Source organism: Theropithecus gelada, chromosome 7a, assembly GCF_003255815.1.
Source record: "Theropithecus gelada isolate Dixy chromosome 7a, Tgel_1.0, whole genome shotgun sequence".
Classification (NCBI taxonomy): Eukaryota; Metazoa; Chordata; class Mammalia; order Primates; family Cercopithecidae; genus Theropithecus; species Theropithecus gelada.
The window spans coordinates 7573265-7595508 of NC_037674.1; the positions used below are offsets into that span (position 1 = coordinate 7573265).

At 47.9% G+C, this 22244-nt stretch overlaps 1 protein-coding gene across 2 annotated transcripts in view; it reads right to left on the reverse strand.

Moving 5' to 3' along the window:
- Positions 1 to 22244, reverse strand: part of APBA2 (amyloid beta precursor protein binding family A member 2) — a 231806-nt gene that overhangs the window by 60958 nt on the left and 148604 nt on the right. For both annotated transcript variants that reach the window (XM_025389991.1, XM_025389992.1), the window contains one exon: positions 1816 to 2806. In XM_025389991.1, the coding sequence (XP_025245776.1) occupies positions 1816 to 2766 (951 nt within the window). In that variant the 5' untranslated portion in view covers positions 2767 to 2806. The remainder of the gene's footprint in view (positions 1 to 1815; positions 2807 to 22244) is intronic.

Sequence of the window (22244 nt, forward strand, 5' to 3'; positions counted from 1 at the left end):
TCAGCCTGGAACTCTGGAACTGGCAGGTGCTCCCCTTGACAGAGTTAATTTGTGAACTGATGAAAGAGAAGAGAAGAGAGAAAGAGAGAGAGGAAGGAGGGAAGGGAGGAAGGGAGGGAGGAAGGGAGGGTAAAACAAAACAGAACAAAAGCTATACAATCATTAACCAGTTTAAATCAACTTTTCCAGTGTCTCAGACAAGAGCATTTCCTTCAAGGACACACTCTCCTTAGGGGGAGAAGCGACCTACTTTTCCATTCAATGCCTCTTCTGGGAAGAACAGACCTCCTCTTGATCCTCCACAATGGCTGGGGACTTCCCTCACCTCCACCTGCCCTTTTAAACAGCTACTACCACCCATCCATCCAATCATTCCCACTCATGTACCTCCCAGCTCTCCAACCCCAAGATCTCTGTGTTTTTACCCCAATTACCATCTGGTTAGCACGAAGCACAAAACCAGAAAATATCAGGTCTTGCTTACTCCCCACCACGCTCTAAAGATTTTTTTTGACAAGAACTTGGCCAGCAATGCCATCTGTCACAACAAGATGCAGCATGTCACGTGCTCTGCACAGCCCACGTCAATCTCTGAGGTGCCTTCACCACTGTTGTGGGACAAGCCCATGCCCTGCTAAAGATCAAACAAACACTTTTAAGCTGCTTTGGCCTAAAGCCTAGACCCAGGGTCCAGAGCCTCCTGGCCTTAGGGGTGAACTCCCCCAACACCCACAAACACTGTGGGACTTCCTACGCATCCCACAGCCTCCTGTAAACACGGAATTGCTGTGAATGACAGGAACACCCGCAAAGCGAAGTCAACTGACACTTAATGTTCTTCAGAGGGAACACAAGACATTAAAATACCAGTGCCAAAATCCAAGGTCAATATGATTTCCATTCCAAACCCAAGCTTTCAGTACACACACACACACACACACACACACACACTCTCTCTCTCTCTCTCTCTCTCTCAAATTCATGAACTCTTCTCAGAAAAAAATATTTAATAGTTAAGGCTTTAAAAAATATGACAGCAGTCTACATACTTGGCCAAATAGAAGTTACTTCACACAGGTCCAATAATCACATCTTCTTTATATATTCACTGTGAGGCTTGTTTTTTTTTTTTTTTGGAAGGCAGCTTTTCAAATGTGTTTATTAGAATGCACGCTGACTTTGCTATAATTAAAATACAGTTATGTTGACATCCACTGCCCTCATTAGCATGCGTTTCTTCCCCGAGGTTTTGTCAAACCTTCAAAAAATCCTTTTCCAAATAGTTATTCACAGCTATTTACCCAACAGGCCAAGGCCCCCGGGCTTTCAGAGATGCGTCCACTGTGAAATGCACTCTGGACCCCACCCCAGCCACCAGGCCACCCAACACTGGCCACAGCAGTGTGTGAGCACCAGCACCCCCACGTCTTTGCCACTGCCCTGCTGGTCTGAGTACACCCCTGAGGATGGAGGGGCTCTCCCAGACACTGTCCCACCATGAGCAGACCCAGGGCAGCGGGCAAGAAATCGAACCTCTCTTCTAGGGTGGGAGGAGGGGTGTCTTCTGCGAGACACGAGTCGCCACTCAGCCCTCAACCGGCTTCACTCCTGAGTCTCAGGGGTGAGCTTAAGAGTGGCCGGAGCACCCACACAACACGTCTCCCAACTGGACCAATGACAAGCTCAGCCACCATCAGAACTGTCAGGCACCCAGCACCCCCAACTCCCTCGCTTCAGCATCTGCGAGGCCTGTACCCTGAGGTCCCCTGCTCTCGGGTGCCTCTGCTCCCTTCCCTGGGACAGCCAGAGTCCTACCTGCTCTGGGAGCCACTTTGGCCTCTCTTCTGGGGTCCTGGTCTTGGGCTTGAAGCCTCTCTGGGGGTCTCCGGGGTGCTTGGCCTCGGGAGGGAGGTTCAGTGACTTGGGCCTTGCCTCGTGCCTGCTGGGGCTGCAGCTGGCCTTGATGGGTGGGCAGGCCTCTGCAGAGTCCCCAGGCCCCGGCTCAGGCCCATGCTCGGGACTGGCCTCACTGGCACTGGTGATGCTGGTCATGCTCAGACTCATCTTGATCTCTGCCACTATCTGGTCGATGTCCTCCTCCTGGTCCTCCAAGTCCCCATCCCCGCGCCTCAGGCGGTAGGGGGAGGCGCCCGTGTTCCCGTTGGCCTCCTCGGGGTAGTAGTCCTGGTAGCCCTCTTTGCTGGGACAGTAGTGACCGTCTTCTTCCTGGTCGTGGGCCTCAAGGACAGAGGGCTCATCCTCCGGGATGGGCAGCTGGCCATCCGGGTAGTCCTGGCTGCCTTCAGCCTCGTGGCCATGGGGGTGTGGGCCCGCGGAGTCCGTCCACTCCTCCACCGCCTCCTGGCACTCGTCAGTGTCCACGGGGTGCGCGCCGTGAGCCAGGTACTCCTCCCCATTGCAGTCCATGCCCTCCAGGTAGCTGTCGTCCTCGGGGCAGTAGCGGATGTAGTAGGTGATGCCCTCCTCCTCCTCAGGGAGGCCCTCGTCATAGTCCTCCTCCTCAGAGGTGTTGTTCACATAGTCGGAACTGGAGTCCCCATCGGGGCTATGGTTGTGGCACTCCTGTTCCTCGGGCGTGGGGCTCTCTGGCCGCAGGGCAGCCAGCTCCAGGCCCTCGGGCACATAGCCCTCCAAGGGCAGCTCCATGTCCTCACTCTCGGGCTCCTGGCTGTGGGGGACAGGACCCGGTCTCACCCTATGGTCCAACATGCCGCTCCCCGCGTTCTCACGCTTCCGGTGGGCCATGGCGGGTGCTCATGCGGCCGTCATCACCCAGAGGCAGCCACTGTGGGGAGGAACATTGGGAAGGACAGAGTCAAAACTCCACAAAGCCCAGCCACGTGTGGGGCCACTTCACCACAGCACCTCCCACCACGTTCTCCCGCAGCAATGTGAATGCACATCCATTCAAACAATGCGCCATCCCCACCCCGGCTGACTCATCATCAGAACAACATGCATCCACGCCAAGAAGAATGAGGGCACACGGAGCTCCAGGAAAAGCAGTCAAGGGAGGCACCGGCAACTCGCCAGGATACCTGCCTCTCCCCAAGAACCCACCGGCTCCTGCCTGACTTCTCACTCAATTTGGGTAGCCCAGGTGACCAAGACAAATGGTCATAAGATCGGGTTGTTTGCTCTCAAGAAGAAAACGAGCAGCTTTCATTAAGAAGACATAATGAGGACTGATGAGGAGGGATGTTAACTCTTCCCAATCTAAATCCATGGCCCCTCAAAGACTAACTTGGGTCCCTTCCCCTTCAGGCTTATCCCATCCTCTCCCTCCTCTTTCCCTTCAAACCGAACAATGCTTGCAGAGGAACTGGATGCACAGGAACCATCCAGGCTGAGCAATGTGCAGGAAAGCTCAACACAAGTCCCCAGCATGGTAGGCTGGAGGGCTCAAGAGAGGGGACAGCACTGCTTGGCCATGGCGGGAAGAGGACAAAGGGTGCAGCTGCAGCCTGCAGGTATCATGGGGTGACAGGGCAGCTGCAGAGACCTGGCAGGCCAAACTGGGAGAGGGCCTGGACCCCGTGCCCCGGACTCTGCACTCTATCCCCCAAACCACACTGCTATGGCTTTAATATGCCCCCCAAAGTTCATGTGTTGGAGACTTAATCCCTAATGCAACAGTGTTGAGAGGTGGGACCTTTAAGAGGTGATTAGGTCATGAGGTCTGTGCTCTCATGAATGGATTAACGTCTCTATCTTGGGAGGAAGTTCTTTATTGTGAGAGTGGGTTTGTTATAAAAGTGAGTTCAGCTCTCTCCTGCTTTCTCTCTCACTCTCCCTCACCTTCTCACCTTCTGCCTTGGGATGACACAGCAAGAAGGCCCTTTACCAGATGCTGACACCTTGACCTTGGACTTCCCAGCCTCCAGAACTGTCAAAAACAAATCTCCATTCTTTATATAATCACCCAGTCTCAGGTATTCTGTTATAGCAACAGAAAACAGACTAAGACATATGCAGAGTCACTGAGCAATTATCAACATTTTTTCTTTTAGCCCTGTCTCTCTAGGCCTGGCATGGGGACAGAGGCTAGAGGCAGGGAGATGACTGAAAAGGTTATTCTATCCCCTTGGGGAAAGCAAGGGGCTAGCATCAGGAAAGTGGCACAGAGGACGTCCAAAAGTTTGCTTAACGTTCTATTTTTTTTTTTTTTTTTGAGATGGAGTCTTGCTCTGTCACCCAGGCTGGAGTGCAGTGGCGCCATCTCGGCTCACTGCAAGCTCCACCTCCTGGGTTCATGCCATTCTCCTGCCTCAGCCTCCCCAGTAGCTGGACTACAGGTGCCCCCCACCACACCAAGCTAACTTTTCATATTTTTAGTAAAGACGGGGTTTCACCGTGTTAGCCAGGATGGTCTCAATCTCCTGACCTCATGATCCACCCGCCTCAGCCTCCCAAAGTGCTGGGATTACAGGCGTGAGCCACCACACCCGGCAACGTTCTACTTCTTAAGTTAAGTGTTTCCCCAAGTGTTTGTCATATTATTTAAACTGTACTTTTACATTACACATTCCTTTTTGCTTGTATGATAGTTCAATTATTTAAAAAAACATATTCCAGTAGTCCAGTTAAGAGCTTGCACACTTGAAAATGCTTAAAATGGTAAATTTTAAATGTCTATTTTACTGCAATTTTTAAAAAGAAAAAAAAAGGAGAGCTTAAACTAAAACAGTAGAGAGGACAGTGGAGAAGTGGCTCAGCGAGCACCTTAGGTGGCAGAAGCAAAGGGATCTGGGCTCAGATGGGAGCAGGGAGTGAAGATGAAAGAGAGGAGCTATCAGTGACCCTCAGCAGTCACTGCCCGGGCTCTGATCTTGCCTTCCTGTACCTCCTCTTCCCCTGTTGTCTCTTTAGTTTAGGGCACAAACTCAAGGCCTTCCATATTATATCCCCCAGAGCTCCCAACACAGCACCTTGTTTGTAGTAGTGCCCAAAACACATCTTGTTATAAGACTGAGTGTACCAGATAGTCACAGTTACAGCAGTATGAACATTCCCAAAAGAACGAAGAAGGAGGTAATTATTTCATCCAGTCCCGACACTCAGAGTGTGGGCACAATTACTGATGGAGCCACATGCTTCCAACGTGTGAATTCACTTCAAGGACACTTGACATAGAAAGAAGCGATGCTTACTCCGCCACCTGCACAGGCTTGTCCATGGCCGTGTCTCAAGAGCATCACTAGTAGCAGAACGATTCTCAGCACTCTCCCTAGAGTGGCCCACAGACAGCAAAGATGTCCCACACCAGCAAAACTGTCACTGAGAGGGACCCTGCAGGGCCTGTTACCCCATTCCCAGACCCAGAAACTGGCAGGACAATTCAAAAGAGCTGTTCCCCAGAAGAGAACAACGGGCCAGCACTCACTAAGACGTCAGCGACCCAGATGTGTCAGAGGACACATCAAGAACACTGAGCTGCCGCAAAGACCACACACAACTTGACACCAGATTTCTTATCTTCACAGATGACAGCCAGTCACAAGAGACAGGTTGCAGGAGTGATGTCAGGGACTTAGCAACCACAACTCTCGGACACAATCACCAGTAACTACATTCCTCAAGACGGTCTCTCAGAAGCATGTGCTGAATGCAGCTGCTAACACGCAACCAGATGTCCACGTCTTAACTATCAGGACAGCAAAGGGCAGATGGTACATCACTGGCACATGAGCACACAGCTCCCATTCCTTGCATAGCGGTGCCATCTCTATGGCATCCCTGTATCTCGCCAGGCTCTAGACACCAAGCTGTGCACATTGAAGGTATGTACACACTTGCTAGAGAACGAACTAAAGTACACAGTACTCTTGCTTTCTTAACTTCAAATTCTCCGTCATCCGCGGGGATAAAATCTGTGATGTGCACATAGAAATATGTATACCAACACTAAATAAAATATTCTCTAGGCCAATATAAGACATAAGGACTAAAATACACATTACAATAACATGGAACAGTCCCCGATCCTATTAAAATACTGTCCAAGTTTTCAAAAATGAAAACACTGAGGACACTGTAGGAGAACCACAACAGAATCAGGAGTTTATTTTCGACTGGTGTTTCCCACTAGCTCTCCAAGCCTTCAAATGATTTCAGAAAATTTATCCCAGATGTGTAACACTACCACAACCACGTAATTTGGACTACAATTACTCAATTCATCACTTACCACTGCTTCCTATACTTTTTGCATTTCTTTCTCTTGAACTATTTAGGGGGATTTCATTTTTATTTTGTAAAAATAATTGTTAGAGTCATTTTGTTTAGTTAGGAAGTAACCCTTTTGTGTCTATAAAATGGCTCTGATCTCACACAGAATGATATCTTTGCTGGGTATAACATTATTGCATTGCATCCTTTTCACAATAATTTGCTAACACTGTTCCACTGTCTGCTAGCTTACAGCCTCACAGATGTGCACTTTAATACTACTAATCAGATTCTTTTTATCTTGTTACAAAAATCTATTCCTTCTGTCTGGAAGCTGATACAATTTCCTCTCCACTCTTAAGAGTTCAGAAATTCCAGCCAACTATGTTTGGATAAGGGTCTTTTTTAATTTTATGAGGGTCTCATTAATTTTACGTGAGATTCATTTGCTGAGCCCTTTCCGTATCAAGTCCCATATCTTTAGCTACAGGAAGATTCTTGCTATTTCTTTTTTATTTCTCTCCCTAATGGCCTTTTTCTCCTCCTGGAATATCTCTGGAATTTGCCCTCCAAATCACTTAACTTTACACTCATAGCACCCATTTCATATTTTTTTTTCTGCGTGGTATAAATTAGTTCCTCCATTTGACCTTCCAAAACACCAACTCACTTCAGCAAGATGTGGCATGTGACCTGTCTTTGCTCTTGCTGGCAACAAAGGGTTCCTAAGACACCAGTGCAGGTCTCTCAGCGAGTGCTGGATGGCTGGACAGTGTAATATACAGTGGGAGATGATTTTATGGTGAGCTGGAGGCAGTCAGGGTGGTGATCTGGGACTTCATTGTTGAGATGTGAAGAGGTGCCTGTATTTTTTAGGTACAACAGAGATAGGCTGTCCTCAGCCAGATCTGTTTGCTTCCAGGGAAAATGTCCACCCCTCCTAGAGGCACAGGAATAAGGTGCTCCCCTGAAACTCCCTGAGTCTGTGTGCTGCACCTGCCCCCAGCTCCAGAAGTTCCAGACTTTTCATGGAAGAGGTCAAACTTCTTCCCTTGGAGCAAGCAAATCCAGTCACTGTCTAGAATCCTTTATTCCTTACATAGAAATATTTAACCCATGAGAAAGTTTACACATACAAGGTAGGGAGCAGCTTTGTGTTCCCCATGATGGTTACCCCAGTGATTTTCAAGCTTTGTTACCCATTAAAAATCCTGACGCCCAGGTCACACCTCATACCAATGACCCTGGAATGCCTCAGATAGGAACTAGGCATCAATAGTCCTAAACGTTTCCCAGGTGATTCCAATATACAGCAAAGTGTGGGCACCACAGCTTTACTTAGATAACCCAATACCCTTTATTAAATAGACCATTCTGTTTCTCACGTCTTACAGTGACCAACCATCTCAACTTTAACACTCAAAGTCTCATGTCCCAGGAAACCCTCAGTTGCAGAGGAACTGGGATGGCTGGTCACCCTGCATGTCATACACTAATTTTTTTTTTTTTTTTTTTTGAGACTGAGTCTCGCTCTGTTGCCAGGCCGGAATGCTGTCATGTGATCTTGGCTCACTGAAACCTCCGTCTCCCAGGTTCAAGTGATTCTCCTGCCTCAGCCTCCCAAGTGGCGGGACTAAATGTTTTTTTTTTTCTTTTAGTAGAGATGGGGTTTCACCATGTTGGCCAGGATGGTCTCGATCTCTTGACCTCGTGATCCACCTGCCTCAGCCTCCCAAAGTGCTGGGATTACAGGTGTGAGCCACCATGCCCGGCCATCATACACTAAATTCTTACATAAACTTAGATCTGTCCCTGGACTTCCTAGTCTATGTCATTTCTATCTGCCCAGAAACAGTACCATGCCATTTTCATTATTATGACTTTAGAGCATATTTTAATATGACGTGAGGCAAGTTCTGTCTCATTATTCTCATTTTTTCATCTTCCCCTGCTATTTTCACATTTATTCTCCCAAAAGAACTTAGGAGTCAGTGGTTTCAAGTATCCCCAGTATTCCATTGCAATTTTGGCTGGAGTAACTTTAAGTTATAAATTACTTTAGGGAATTTTTTTTCTTTTGAGACAAGGTCTCACTCTGTCACCTAGGCTAAAGTGCTGCATGATCTCGGCTCACGGCAGTCCACCTCACGGGTTAAAGTGATTCTTGTGCCTCAGCCTCCTGAGTGGCTTGGATTACAGACATGTGTCATCACCCTCAGCTAATTTTTGTGTTTTTTGTAGAGAAGAGGTTTTTCCATGTTGGCCAGGTTGGTCTCCAACTCCTGGCCTCAAGTGATCTGCCCATCTCGGTCTCCTAAAGTGCTGGGATTATAAGAGTGAGCCACCACGCCCAGCCTCAGAAATTTTTCATACTTAACAACACTGAGTCTTTTTACCCAATTTCACCCAAAAAAAAAATCTTCCTATTTATTCAAGCCTTAAATGCCTCTCAACAGCTTTGTAAATTTCTTTATAGCTGTAGACATCTAAGTTTTTTCTTAAATATAATATTTTTGTGGCTGTTGTGAATAGATCTCTTATCTATTTACCTGGTTATTGTTGGTATACAGAAGAAAATGATACTGATTTTGTAAAAATAGGTTTTACTAAGCTATTTTTAAATACTAATAGTTTTTAGTTGATAATGTTTTTCTAGGTAAATGATGTCACCTTCAGAAGTCACCATTTTGCTTCCCCTTTCCAGCATGTGGTCATCTTGTTTAACTGTCCTGCCTTGCACTTCCCTGCACAGTTAAAAATGGCACTAAGAGGCACCCTTGACTTACTCCTCATTGTAATGAAAATGCTTTCACTTTACCAGGGCTGAACCAGGACAAGGGAGGCCCCAAAAACCTAAGCAATCAAAATAAATAATATTTTAATGCAATGCTTTAAAAATCAAAATTAATACAAAATAAATCCATGATGAACAAAATATCAACATTTTAAATGAAGATAGGATCGGTATTCTTGATTTTTCCTGTTGCCTCAGGCTGCAATATGTGGCTTGGCTGTGGACTGGTAACGATCCCGTTTTTCACCATGACTACAATGCCAGCACTGGCTAACAGCAGCTCTTTTCCTGAGTTTGACACCACAGACATTCTGATCCAGTTCTCTTTCCCATGGGTACAAAGGGTGAGCGACCCACAGCAGCTGCCCAGGAAGGCAGTCACGTCTTCAAAGACTCCACAGAATTACACTGAACCTACCGGGGCACTATTGGTGTAAGACAAAGAGCCCGCCTGTTAAAGATGAAGACTGAAGGTCCTTGTTTCAATTCAGACCTCTGTTTACTGTGAGGCCTGGGGCAAGATATTTAATGGGGAGATGGCCTTCCCCTCCTTAGGAAATTGAAAATGACAGTATGTGCCTGCAGGGCTTGAAGTGAGTTAAAGAAGAGAGTAACCAGTGCAGGCCTGAACTCCATAAACACTACATAAAGGGAGTTAAGGAAAATGTCAATGAAGTGGTCCGGGAGAGGATGCCTGATGAGGTGAATGTCTTAGATGGGAACAGGGAACTCTGCTGACACAGGTGGCTGGGAGTGGCTGTGGCCAGGTGACACGGTCCCTGGCTGTGTATGCAAAGTGCATCTCTGCAATGGAATACGGGTGCATCTTAGAGGGACTGCGGAAAGCGGGGAGAGGTCCCTGTGGAAAGCCAAGACGTACTCCTCCAACGCAGTGATTCGCTCACTGTGGTGGGCACAAGGCCCCCCTGGAGAGTGTGCAGGTTCATGGTCCAAGATTCCAAGGTGGTGGGCCAAAGGCCAGGTCCAGAGCTACAGGTGGTTCTCATGTCGGAGGTCCAAAGACTGCACGTGAAAACTCTGCTCTGTAGCCGGGCGAGGTGGCGGGCGCCTGTAGTCCCAACTACTCGGGAGGCTGAGGCAGGAGAATGGCGTGAACCCGGGAGGCGGAGCTTGCAGTGAGCTGAGATCCGGCCACTGCACACCAGCCTGGGCGACAGAGCGAGACTCCATCTCAAAAAAAAAAAAAAAAAGAAAACTCTGCTCTAAATAGAGGCTTGCAGGTCTCTGATGACTGCCCAGGGAATGGATCTGACCTCCTTGTCAACAAATACAAGGCCGTCCCCTGGTAGCCTAGGCCCTCCACATTCCAAGCCTTCTTCCCCTACTCCAGGGGATGGAGAGCGAGGACAACTGTCCCCAGCTTCTTCAAACAAGGGCAAAGGTGGGTAGCCTGGCAGGACGCGGCTATGCAGAGCACAGCAGATAATTCCCAAGCCACAAAGGTAGGGTGTGGTCAAGGGGAGGTGAGAAGGAAAGGTGGGCAAAAATGTAGGCAGAAATAAGTGCTTCTTTCAAAGAAAGAGTTCTCCTACTGGATTTCTGGTATCTCATTTAGTTCACTAAAAGCATACTCCTGCAAGGAACTAACACATTGCCTTTTGCGCAGAAGCAGTTTGCAGTCTGATTAGATAAAGAATTCCATTTAAGACACCTCAATGTGTAAGCAACTTTTTCAGAAAGCCCTTTAGTGCCTGAAGGAAGGTCCCACATAGCTGCCAAATTCCAGCTTTCTGGGCCGCCAGACTCTCTAAACGTCGGTCAAAAGATCTCAAATTACTTTAACTGCATACTCCTTCTAGGGACACAACTGTTATATGGGGACAGCTGCCCCGCAGGAGGGCAGGAGAGAGCCGCAGATATGACTAATCATCTAGCACATCATTTGTGAAACTGATGTGGGCAGACTTCTGTACTCAGAGAGTGACTGCTTCTGAGGGCACATTACTTCCCAGCACCGAGGACTACAATCTGTTTTGCTCAGTGTTCTCAATAGGAAACAGAGAAGAATGGAGGCCCACTCGCAGTTGTCCCACCCGGAGAAAGCCGGTGTTCATTTGGTGGTTTCTTTCTTTCCAGTCTTTTATCTGTGCATCTCTTTTGCATAGCCGAGACCTTACTGTAAACACAGATCCATGTTGTTCTCTTTTAACACGGGGTAAGCAACAAGCTCTCCATAGGTATCGTTTTAATGGCTACATCCTATTTCCCAGCTGAATAGGGATCATCTGACCACCACAGACGGAATGTCTGCCTCCCCCCACAAAATTCACATGCAGAAATCCTGACCCCCAGTGTGATGGCATTAGGGGGTGGGGTCTTTGGGGAGTGATGAGGTCATGAGGGTGGAGCTCATGAGTGGGACTGTGCCCTGATAAAGAGACCCCAGGCCGGGCGCGGTGGCTCACGCCTGTAATCCCAGCACTTTGGGAGGCCAAGGCAGGCAGATCACAAGGTCATGAGTTTGAGACCAGCCTGGCCAACAGAGTGAAACCCCATCTCTACTAAAAATACAAAAAAAAAAAAAAAAAATTAGCTAGGCATGGTGGCGTGTACCTGTAATCCCAGCTACTTGGGAGGCTGAGGCAAGGAGAATCGCTCAAACCTGGGTGGTGGCGGGAAGAGAGAGAGAAGAAAAAGAACCCAGAGAGCTGCCTTGCCCCTTTCACCATGTGTGGACACAGAAGGAAGACGGCCACCTATGAACCAGAAAGCAGACAGAGCTCACCAGACACTGAATCTGCCCATACCTTGGTCACAGACTTCCCAGCCTACAGAACTGTGAGAAATAAATGTCTGCTGTTGGAGCCACCAAGTCTATGGTGTTTTTTGATATAGCAGCCTGAGCTGACTAAGACACTAACTATTCCCCTGCTGAACCCACGTTATGTCCTGGTTTTGCATAATAAGTAATGCTGTTTATTCTGTGTTTCCCTCATAATATACTATAGGCGTTTTCTCTCCTCCCAGAGCCTTTATCCAGGACCCTTTGAAACTGTCTTTGCTACATACAGTGACAATCCAAGGCCCAGGTCCTCAGATGAGCCCAGGAGGGAGTTAACCATCTCTACAGTGGGGGCTGGGGGCTTTGCACTGCAGAGCATGTATGCAAACATACGCAGGTCCTCTGCTTCTAGTCAATCATATTAAAGATAAATCCTGTACAACACACCATCTGGAAAGCAATTCAAATGTACAGGAGAAGCATGATTACCTGCTACATGTCCAAGAAAATGAGTCCCCATGTCCAGACTCAATTAATTCTATAACAGCAAATAAATCAATAGGAAATGCGGCCCCCTACACCGTGCTCACCACTCGCCTCCTGAAACATCCTAATGAGATGTGGGAAATAAAGGCTCATTGTCAACAATAAAGGGCTCCAGTGTCCTTATTCTAAACCATGTTTTTCTTTTGCACGGGAAAATAGCATTAGCTGGTGCTTAGAAGAGCTGGTAATACAGCAGACCAGATGAAAAATAGCTATTCAGTGACCACAATACAGGCTGGGTGAAAACGTATCATACAAATGAGAAACAGACTCAGCCAAATTGCTCCTGACACCAATCTTGTCCCCCATTTGGTCTCGCATGTTGTAAAGATAATATTATTTTGTTCCTTTCAAATATAATTTAGTTGCTTTCACTATACACGACGTGGGTTTGAACAGTCCTGGAGAATGCTTGCATGATCAGTCCAAGCGTTTCAGACAAAAGTCACTGAATAAGTATTTCACTTCAAGATCACGGGCAACTACAAGCTCTGAAAAGACACTAATAAATTAATCTTCCAAAAACCATACTGATGTCCAACACTGTCAAACAAGGCTCTCTAACCTAGCTTAGAGTCACAAAGGGATGTGTTTCTCTTTGGAAAATGGCAGTGAAATGGACAAAAATATTGAGCACACACTAAACCTTCAATAACAGGATCCTAGGTAAATCAGTGTTAGCATATGCACAAGACAGTTTTGTGGTGTCTGAAATATTTACAAAAGGCTTAGCATGTAATATGCATTGTTATGATTTATTTACAACCAAATAAACATAGAATCAACTGTGAAGAGATGCATTAAGACGTTAGCAAGGGCTGCCTTCGAGTGATGGGACGATGGTACCTATTTCCTTCCTCTCGTCATTCCTGGCTACAGTACTTCTACAGACAAATAACATAAAAAAGACAACCACCATGGACTGAAAGCCCTCTGCAGCCCGGGAAGCCTTGGGCAGCCATACCTGTCAGGTGACATTTCTGTGGTGGGAAGGGTGTTAAGTCTCAGCAGCCCTTGGAAGAGGCTTGGGGTTAATGTCAGGCCTAACTTCTTCCTTCTGGGCATTGAATATGCTGGGACATCTGCCCCACTGCATCCTCATCTCCAAATAAGCAAAAGGCGATAATCTGCCCTTTAAATATCATTAAAATTGCTGTCAGACCTTCATCATCAATACTAGTCTCCAGGAAATGGCATTTTCAATCTCTCACAATGTAGTCCGCACCTGAAAGCAGCATTAATGCCATAACAGGAACAGAGTAACTGTGTGCACTTCTGGCCCGGCAGGTATTTGCTGTTCTTCCTGGGTTACAGTAAGAAGTCTACTCTCTCCCACAAGAACTTCTGGAAATAGTGGTGCCTTGGCAAAGTCTACCTGTGCATGTCATGTTTGCTCCTGGATGCCTTTAGGGGAAAAGCGAGACCCAGATAAGAGGGCAACTGAACACAGAACATTACCAGCACTGACCTTTCTCCTAATATGCTGGAGAAAGGGGCGCAGCTTCTGCAGCTGCCAGGACCCTGTGTGAAGAAGTACACTGCTAAATACACCCTCTACCAGATCCATCCTCACAGACAAAGATATCTGTCACCCCCAGGGAAGTGGCCACAAGACTCAAGGGGGAAAAATCTGTTTCTGTTGGTTGCCCTGTGATTTTCACATTTTTCTAGTCATTTCCAAGTGCACGCGGCACTGTGTAGATTTAAAATAAGCCACAGCCATGTTATGGCTGAATCATGTCCCCTCAAAATGCATACGTTCAAGTCCTGATCCCCCGTACCTCAGAATATACTTTGTTTAGAAATAGGATCACTGCAGCCGGGTGTGGTGGCTCACTCCTGTAATCCCAGCACTTTGGGAGGCCGAGGTGGGTGGATCATGAGGTCAGGAGATTGAGACCATCCTGGTGAAACTCTGTCTCTACTACAAATACAGGTGGTGGCACGCACCTGTGGTCCCAGCTACTCGGGAGGCTGAGGCAGGAGACTTGCTTAAACCCGGGAGGCAGAGGTTGCAGTGAGCCGAGATCAGGCCACTGCACTCCAGCCTGGGCAACAGAGTAAGATGGAAGGAAGGGAGGGAGGGAGGGAGGGAGGGAGGGAGGGCGGACGGATGGATGGACGGACGGGAGGGAGGGAGGGGATTACTGCAGATATAATTAGTTGAGATACAATAATTTGGGTAGGCCCTGACCCAACAGGACTGGTGTCCTTTAAAGAGGGGAACTGTGGAGACAGTCACACAAACGGGCTGAAGGCAGGGCTCTAAAAGCTAGGGAACATCAGAGATGACCAGCAAACCACCACAAGCAAATGGAGAAGCATGGGACCGACTTTCCCTCACAGCCCTCATGAGTCAGCAGTCCTGATGACACCTTGATCCGGGACTTCCAGCCTCCGGAACTGAGACAGTAAGCTTCTGTTGTTTATGCTACCCAGTCTGTGGACTTCCTACAGCAGCCCCAGCGAACTAAAAAAGTCCATAAGGATCATGTGCCCTTTATTCAAAGTTCAGAGTTTCCTTGTTTTTCATCTGGGAAATTCTCCCACATGTAATCAGGAATATTTTTTCACCTGGGATCTAACTATTGTTTCCACCATGGATCCCTTATTCTTCCATATACATTTTAGAATCCCATTATCAATATCTATTTTTTAAAATCCTGCTGGAAATTTGATTGGGATTGCAATGAATCTAGAGGTTGATTTGGGGAGAATTCACAACTATACTGAATCTTCCAATATATAAATACATCTTTCCATGTAGCTGAGTCTTTGATTTCCCTCATCAGCATGTTTTAGTCTCCCGCACACAGATCTTGCATATTTTCTTATTTATACATATTTCTTTCTTTTTGGGGGGGATGCTATTGTAAATGATACCTTTTTTTAATAATTGCTTTTTATTTTTTCTGAGACAGGGTCTCACTCTGTCACCCAGGCTGGAGTGAAGTGGCACAAATATGGCTCACTGCAGCCTCAACCTCTGGGAATCAAGTGATCCTCCTGCCTCAGCCTTCTGAGTAGCTGGCACTACAGCTGTGTGCCACCATGCTCAGCAAAATTTTATTTATTTATTTATTTAGTAGAGAAGAGTTCTTACCATATTGCCCAGGCTGATCTTAAACTCCCGGCTCAAGGGATCCTCCCACCTTGGCCTCCCCCAAAGTGTTGAGATTACAGGCATGAGTCATCACACCCAGCCTACTCATTTCTTAAACTCATTTTTCTTTTATTCAGGATCATTTCTATTGATCTACTTAGAGCTAACTTAGATTTCTTTCTTCTGTCATACACATTTGCTTTTGAGCTCATCCAGTAATATTTTTATTTCATTCTAAAATTCCTATTTTTGTCTTTTTTGTTTATATTGCTCTGCTGCAAATTTCTATGTTTCTATTAATTTCAGAAGTATCCATCTTTTACCTCATGGAACATGGTTATAACAGTCACTTTAAAGTCTTTGATAATTTCAACATCTATGTCATCTCAGGGTTGACATTTGTTAATTGCCTTTTCCCTTGAGAATTGCTCCTTTAAAAAATATTTTTAATTGATTGACTGAAGGTCAGATTTTTTTTGCTTCTTTGTATCCCAAATAATTGTAGATTGCATCCCAGACCATTTTAATATGTACCTTTTAACGCTGATTGAAAATGTTGAATGAGAATGTAGAGAACATTGATTCTCATGTGTCTGCTTCACCAGGCGATCAATCCACTCAGGTTCAGAACACAAGCTCCAGCTCCCCTTCATTAGGGGATGGTGCTAAGGTCAGTGCGGTTTCAAAACCCTTTGCTGTGCTCTGTGAGTTGGCTTCAAGCACGAGCTATTCAGGGATTAAGTCTGGGACCTGGGCCATGGTTTATATTGCAGCTTAATTCCAAAGCCTTTGCTATGGTTCTCTGGGTATGTCCCATACATGGAGTTGGTTCAGAAACATAAATAAATCTTCTTTTCCAGATTTCCCCTCTCCAAGATTTCTTCCATATTCTTCTACTACCAGATGCCCCTTTTCCTGGTTCCTCTGCCCATAAAGTTGGGGCTCTCTCAGAGTTTTAGCCTAACACATCACACTCTCATAGTTTCTTGCAACCGCAGCCCCTGCTGAGGGCAAAGCAGAAGGAGAAAGATAAAAAAAAAAAAACGGGGATTCTTCCACCACTTTTATACAATAACCGGTTCCTCCACCCACAGAGCCGGATTTTCTCTCAGGCTTGTAGGTGCTACTGCTCTGGGTCTAGCAGGGCCAGGAGAGAGGAAAAGACAAAACAAAATGGGGATCCCTCCTACTCTTCGGCTTGCAGGGCTCCTCTTTTCAATTCCCTGGCCAGAAAGACGGGTTTCTCACAGAGTTCTGCTGCCTCTGCCCACCGCGCTATTTCCCAAATCAGTCAGCGCTCAGATCAAAGGAGGGAAAAACCCAACCACAGAAACTCACTTCTACTGTGCTGGGCCTTCCAACTCTAACCCCCTTCCCAATGGGGCTGCCTTTCGTTCTGTTCAGAGTCTTGAGTTCTCATCAGTGAGCGGAATGGGCACTAGTGGGCTTACTCCATCCTGGACAGCGCCGTATGTCCTCCGTTGATCTCTTCATAGATTTTGGGAGGTACATTAAGCCAAAACCTGCTTTTATTTCATTCGATTCATCAGACACATGTCAGTGCCCATCAGTGTTCAGCTAGACCTGACGTCATCAGCAGGAAAGGCCACACCACACGAAAACTGGCAGGCTCTGGTTCTTAGGGCTAAACCCCAGTTGGATGCTAGAATCAACCGGGGAGTTTTAAAAAATATATCAATTCCTGGATCCTGTCCCAGCTCCATGAGGTCAGAATTTCTGGGTGAGGAGAATTTGGACACTCTGGGTAGCTGACATGCAGCCAAGGCTGGGAACCACTATAATGAATATGACAAAAACGTGAAGGGTCCATGGCCCCATCATCTCTCAGGGTTCAGTTTCTGATGGGGAGCTGGGTGCCAGGAGGATGAGGAGGAACTGAGTAAGGAACGGGAGGGTTGTGCTGTTAAGGGCTGGCCTGACAGCCTCTCCTCCACCACTGCCTGCTGCAGGTATCCCAGGTCTTTGTGGTAGTAAGATGTGACCTTCTTTAATAACATAAAACTTCAAAGGCCCTGTCTGATCCCCTCCCAGTAATCTCCCTGGTGGGCCTTAGGGAAGCAATGCAACTCCCCAGCAGCAACCCTGATATACACACACACACACAGCTCTCCCTTCGCTTCACACCCTGACATGTGGCTGAAATAAGGCTGCACGTTCAAAGGACACTTTTAAGGCAGCATATCTCCCCACCTTCATCTTCTTCCTTGATCAACAATAGTAAATCATTTCAAGATCCTTCTAAAAAATGTATGTGCCGGGTGTGGTGGCTCACCCCTGTAATCCCAGCATTTTCGGAGGCCAAGGCAGGCGGATAATGAGGTTAGGAGTTCAAGACCAGCCTGGCCAACATGGTAAAATCCCGTCTCTACTAAAAATGCAAAAATCTGCCAGGTGTGGTGGTACGCACCTGTAATCCCAGCTACTCAGGAGGCTGAGGCAGGAGAATTGCTTGAACCCAGGAGGCGGAGGTTGCAGTGAGCCGAGATTGCCCCACTGCACTCCAGCTTGGGCAACAGAGTGAGACTTTGTCTCAGAAAAAAAAAAAAAATTTGCATGCATATAGGACAGAGCCAAGAAGGAAGTGGGTGTGTGTCCCTCCAAGGCCCCTACTCCAGATAGAGTCCAGGCTTCTGTCCCCACCATTTACCTAATGCTTCAGTACTGTTTTGAGGGCTCTAATCACAGAACCAGGAAGTTCGACTGTCAAAGTTTCAAAGTGCAGCTTTGCCGATTTGGTTCAGCATTGTGGAGACAAGACAGGAAACCAACCCGTACCATGGAAAAATGCAAAATTGTTTTCAAAAGCTAACCATTCAAGGATGACCTACGGTTTCAAACCCCCGATCCTCTGAGCTTCTCCATAGCTGAGGTTCTGTTAATTCCCAAGTATCCCTCAGAGGCTAGGTTACCTGGAGCCAGAAAAGGGAATTTCCCGGGTGCTGTGGAAGGAAGTGCCTGGAGGGGAGCTCTGTGGGAAGCCAGAGTCCCCCAACACCAAAACGAAGAAGAGACCCTAGAGTTCAGACAGTGCGGGGAAGGCAAAAGTTGTCGTCAAAGCACAGAGCTGGCAAGCACAGCACCAGCTGCCTTGGTTGGAGCTCACAGAGTCCTGGGGGCAAAACTAGAGGTGCCAGCCAGCGAGTAGACTGGGCCCAGGGTGCAGGACACCAGGATCCACAGGGAAGGCAGTCCCTCTGCTATGGTTCAGAAGTCCGTGCCAATACTCATGTGGAAATCTGATTGCCATTATAACAGTATTAAGAGACAGTATGCTGGGGCCGGGCGCGGTGGTTCACTCCTGTAATCCCAGCACTTTGGGAGGCCGAGGCGGGTGGATCACGAGGTGAGGAGATCGAGACCATCCTGGCTAACACGGTGAAACCCCGTCTCTACTAAAAATATAAAAAATTAGCCAGGCGTGGTGGTGGGCACCTATAGTCCCAGCTACTCAGGAGGCTGAGGCAGGAGAATGGCGTGAACCCGGGAGGTGGAGCTTGCAGCGAGCGGAGATCATGCCACTGCACTCCAGCCTGGGCGACAGAGCGAGACTCCATCTCGAAAAAAAAAAAAAAAAAGACAGTATGCAGAAGAGGTGATTAGGCCATGAGGTCTCTGCCCTCAGGAATGGATTAATGCCATCATCCAGGGAGAAGGCTCCTCACAGAGGTTAAGTTCAGCCCCTATCTTGTATCTCTGTCTCTTTGCCATGTGATGCCTTCTGCCATGCTATGAGGTAGCACAAAGGCCCTCACCAGATGCTGGCACCAGGCTCTGGGACTTCCCAGCCTGCAGAACTGTGAGCCAAACACACTTCTGTTCTTTAGAAATTACCCAGTCTGTGGTACTACATGATACGAGGACAAAATGGAGAAACACCCTCTAACAAGGAGACTCAAGGGTCCCAGTCACTCCGGCCTGATTTCTTCCAGCCCCACCTAACTCTGGCTGTCTCTCCCTGCCTGCCTCGGGTCCTCACCCACAAAAGACATGAAAAGACCCTCCTCTCCTGAAAGGCCTGGAAGCTGCCCCTCTAATCCCAACAAACCCTCGGAGGTACTGGCCATGGTGATGGGCAACCTGTAATCTCACACAACGATTCAGATCATCCTTCTGGTAACTCACCCCAGCCTGTTTGCCTGGTCCCTAGAACCGTCTTTAACCTTCTGTACACGGTGGCTACACACCCACCCAGTCCATAAGCCAATGGAGGCAGGGGCTGCATCTCATATTTAAGTGTGCTCTGGCGTTACCAAGAGGGATTCAATGATAGCTGCTAAAATGGTAAACATGAAACTCAAATGCTGAAATTAAACTCAACTGGATAAATTACAGGTTACTCAATCACTTTGATAAATGATTATCTTCTGAATAAAAAATCTCCCAAAAGATGTCTTTAAGTAGCAAGTTTCTCCTAGCTTATTTTAAATAATTAACTTTTATTTTAAATAATTTAAATAATTTAACTTTATTTATGCAAAACTTTTCTTTTTTCTTTTTTTTGGAAACAGGGTCTCACTCTGTCATCCAGGCTGGAGTACACTGGTGTGATCTCAGCTCACTGCAACCTCCACCTCCCAGGTTCAAGCAATCCTCCTACCTTAGCCTCCAAAATAGCTGAGATTACAGGTACACACCAGCCTGCCTGGCTAATTTTTGTATTTTTTGTAGAAACAGGGTCTCACCATGTTGCCCAGGCTGGTTTCAAAGTCTTAGACTCAAGCGATCTGCCTGCCTCTGCCTCCCAAAGTGTTGGGATTTCAGGCATGAACCACCATGCCCAGTCTATTTAATGCACAACTTCTAAACAAATGTTACCACTGTAAGAAGCAGGGAACTCTGGGGTGTTTAGTAGATGATGTAAAAGAAGTGTGGGAGTCACCCACTGGGCCTCTGGCCACCCCTCCTTTGAAGGCCAACTGGGGTCTCTGCACCCCAAACTGTCACACACGGTTCCCCAGTCCAGTGGGGAGGCCCCACATCACTTGCTGGGGTGGAGGCAGCTTCACCCCACACCCCACCAGGTTTCTCCAGAGCTGCTCCCACCACCCCTTGGCTCAGCAGCACTGCCTCCCGTCCTAGCTGTGCACCCTTTGGCTGCTAGTGAGGCTCACTCTGAAGTAAGCATCTCTGATGAAGCACCCCTTCCTCAATGTAGGTGATGCTCATCCTCCCTGAAGGAGACCTGGGGGCAATTTGTCTAGTAAGCAACATTTTCTTCCCCAAGAAAAACCTGGTAAGGGGAGAGTCTGTAGATATTTTTTTTAAATAGTTTTTTAAGACAAAAAAATACATATGTATTCAGGCCATATGTCAGGCACTGAGGCCTGGGCAAGGAGGTGTGACTGGTGGGTGGTGGGAAAGCATAAGGGTGAGGGCTCTGCCTACAAGGACACAAGGGAGGGGCAAGGCCGCCTCTGGCAATGAATCTTGGCACCTCTCCAGCCTCCCGGGCCCAGCCCTGAGCCAAAGTGCACAGCCAGGGCCAGGTGAGGGGGTCACCAGCGGTGGAGTCCCTGGGACTTGGCTTGCAACTGGGAAAGTTGCCAAAGCTTCCCCAGGTAGGGGGGTGCTCAGGGGTGACAGCTGGCACCCTGAGGGATCCACATGCAGCCTCAGATCTTTGTCTGCTCCCGCCCTCTCTGGCCTGCTTTGCATCCCAACAGTTTCTTCCCATGTAGCAGAGCCACCTGCGGGGCCGGGTCCCCATCCCTAGAACTTCTGGCTCAGCAGGTCAGGGGGTAGCTGGGAGTGTACATGGCTCACACGTGCCCAGGGGATGCTGAGGCTGCTGGTCCAGGGCCCACACATCGTGGAGAAGCCCTGCTTCGAACGTGGAGCGGCACGCCAATCTCTTGTCACATAATGAGCCAGCAGTCTCACTGTTGAAACCGATAATAAAAATCCCATGATGATGTCCCAGAAAAACAGACTGGCAGCTTCCACATCTGAGACAGACTACAATTAATCATCACATGGCACCCCAAGGTCCCCCCACATACCCCGAATTCCACCACCCTCACTGAACATGAGAGAAAACAGCATTTCCAGGCCACGTCCACTGTCGCTTAACCGGCCTGAGCAGGGTCCTCGCACAGGAGCCCCCACCTGAGATTGTGGTCAATTCATGCTTTCCCCTCAAACTGCGAAAACACACCCGACTGCCCTGACTGCCCTCCCAGCCTGTTCCCGAACCTATTTTTTAAGCCCTGATAGCTATTTACTAATTAATCCTAATGACCCCTCAATTGCAATCATTCAATGTTCTCTGCCCCGGTGGCAAGCCCTCAGGCCCCTGCCTGCCTGGCAAGACTAAAGGAAGGGCAGGGGCCCCAGGTGACCAGGCCCCAAGCCTAGCAGCCCAAGCAGAGGCAGCGCTCCCTCCCCCTGCAAGAGCAGCCTGCACATGCCCACCAGTTGCCACTGAAGTCCAACCAAAACGTGAGACCTGGAACCTGATGTTAGCTAGCTGCTAGGCAGAGGCACCAGGCCAGGGCCCAGGGAAGAAGGACCTCCCCGGGAACCTGCGGGTGGAAGTGATCTTTATTCCTGCCCAACTTCCCATTCTGTCATTGTAATGTAAAAACCTATGGCCAAGAATCCAAACTTCAAACACCCACCACAGTCTATTCCAGGGCTTCCTGAAGTGTGGCCCCTGGGCCAGCAGCATCAGCGTCACCTGGGAACTCGACAGACATGGAAACTCTTGGGCCCTCCCCCAAACCAATGAAAACTCAGGGGCAGGACCCTGAAGTCTGCTTGTTAACAAGATCTCCAGGGGATTCTGATGCCTGAAAGTCTGAGAGCCACTGCTCTAGGGTAACACCTCATTCATTGTGAATATGCACTTC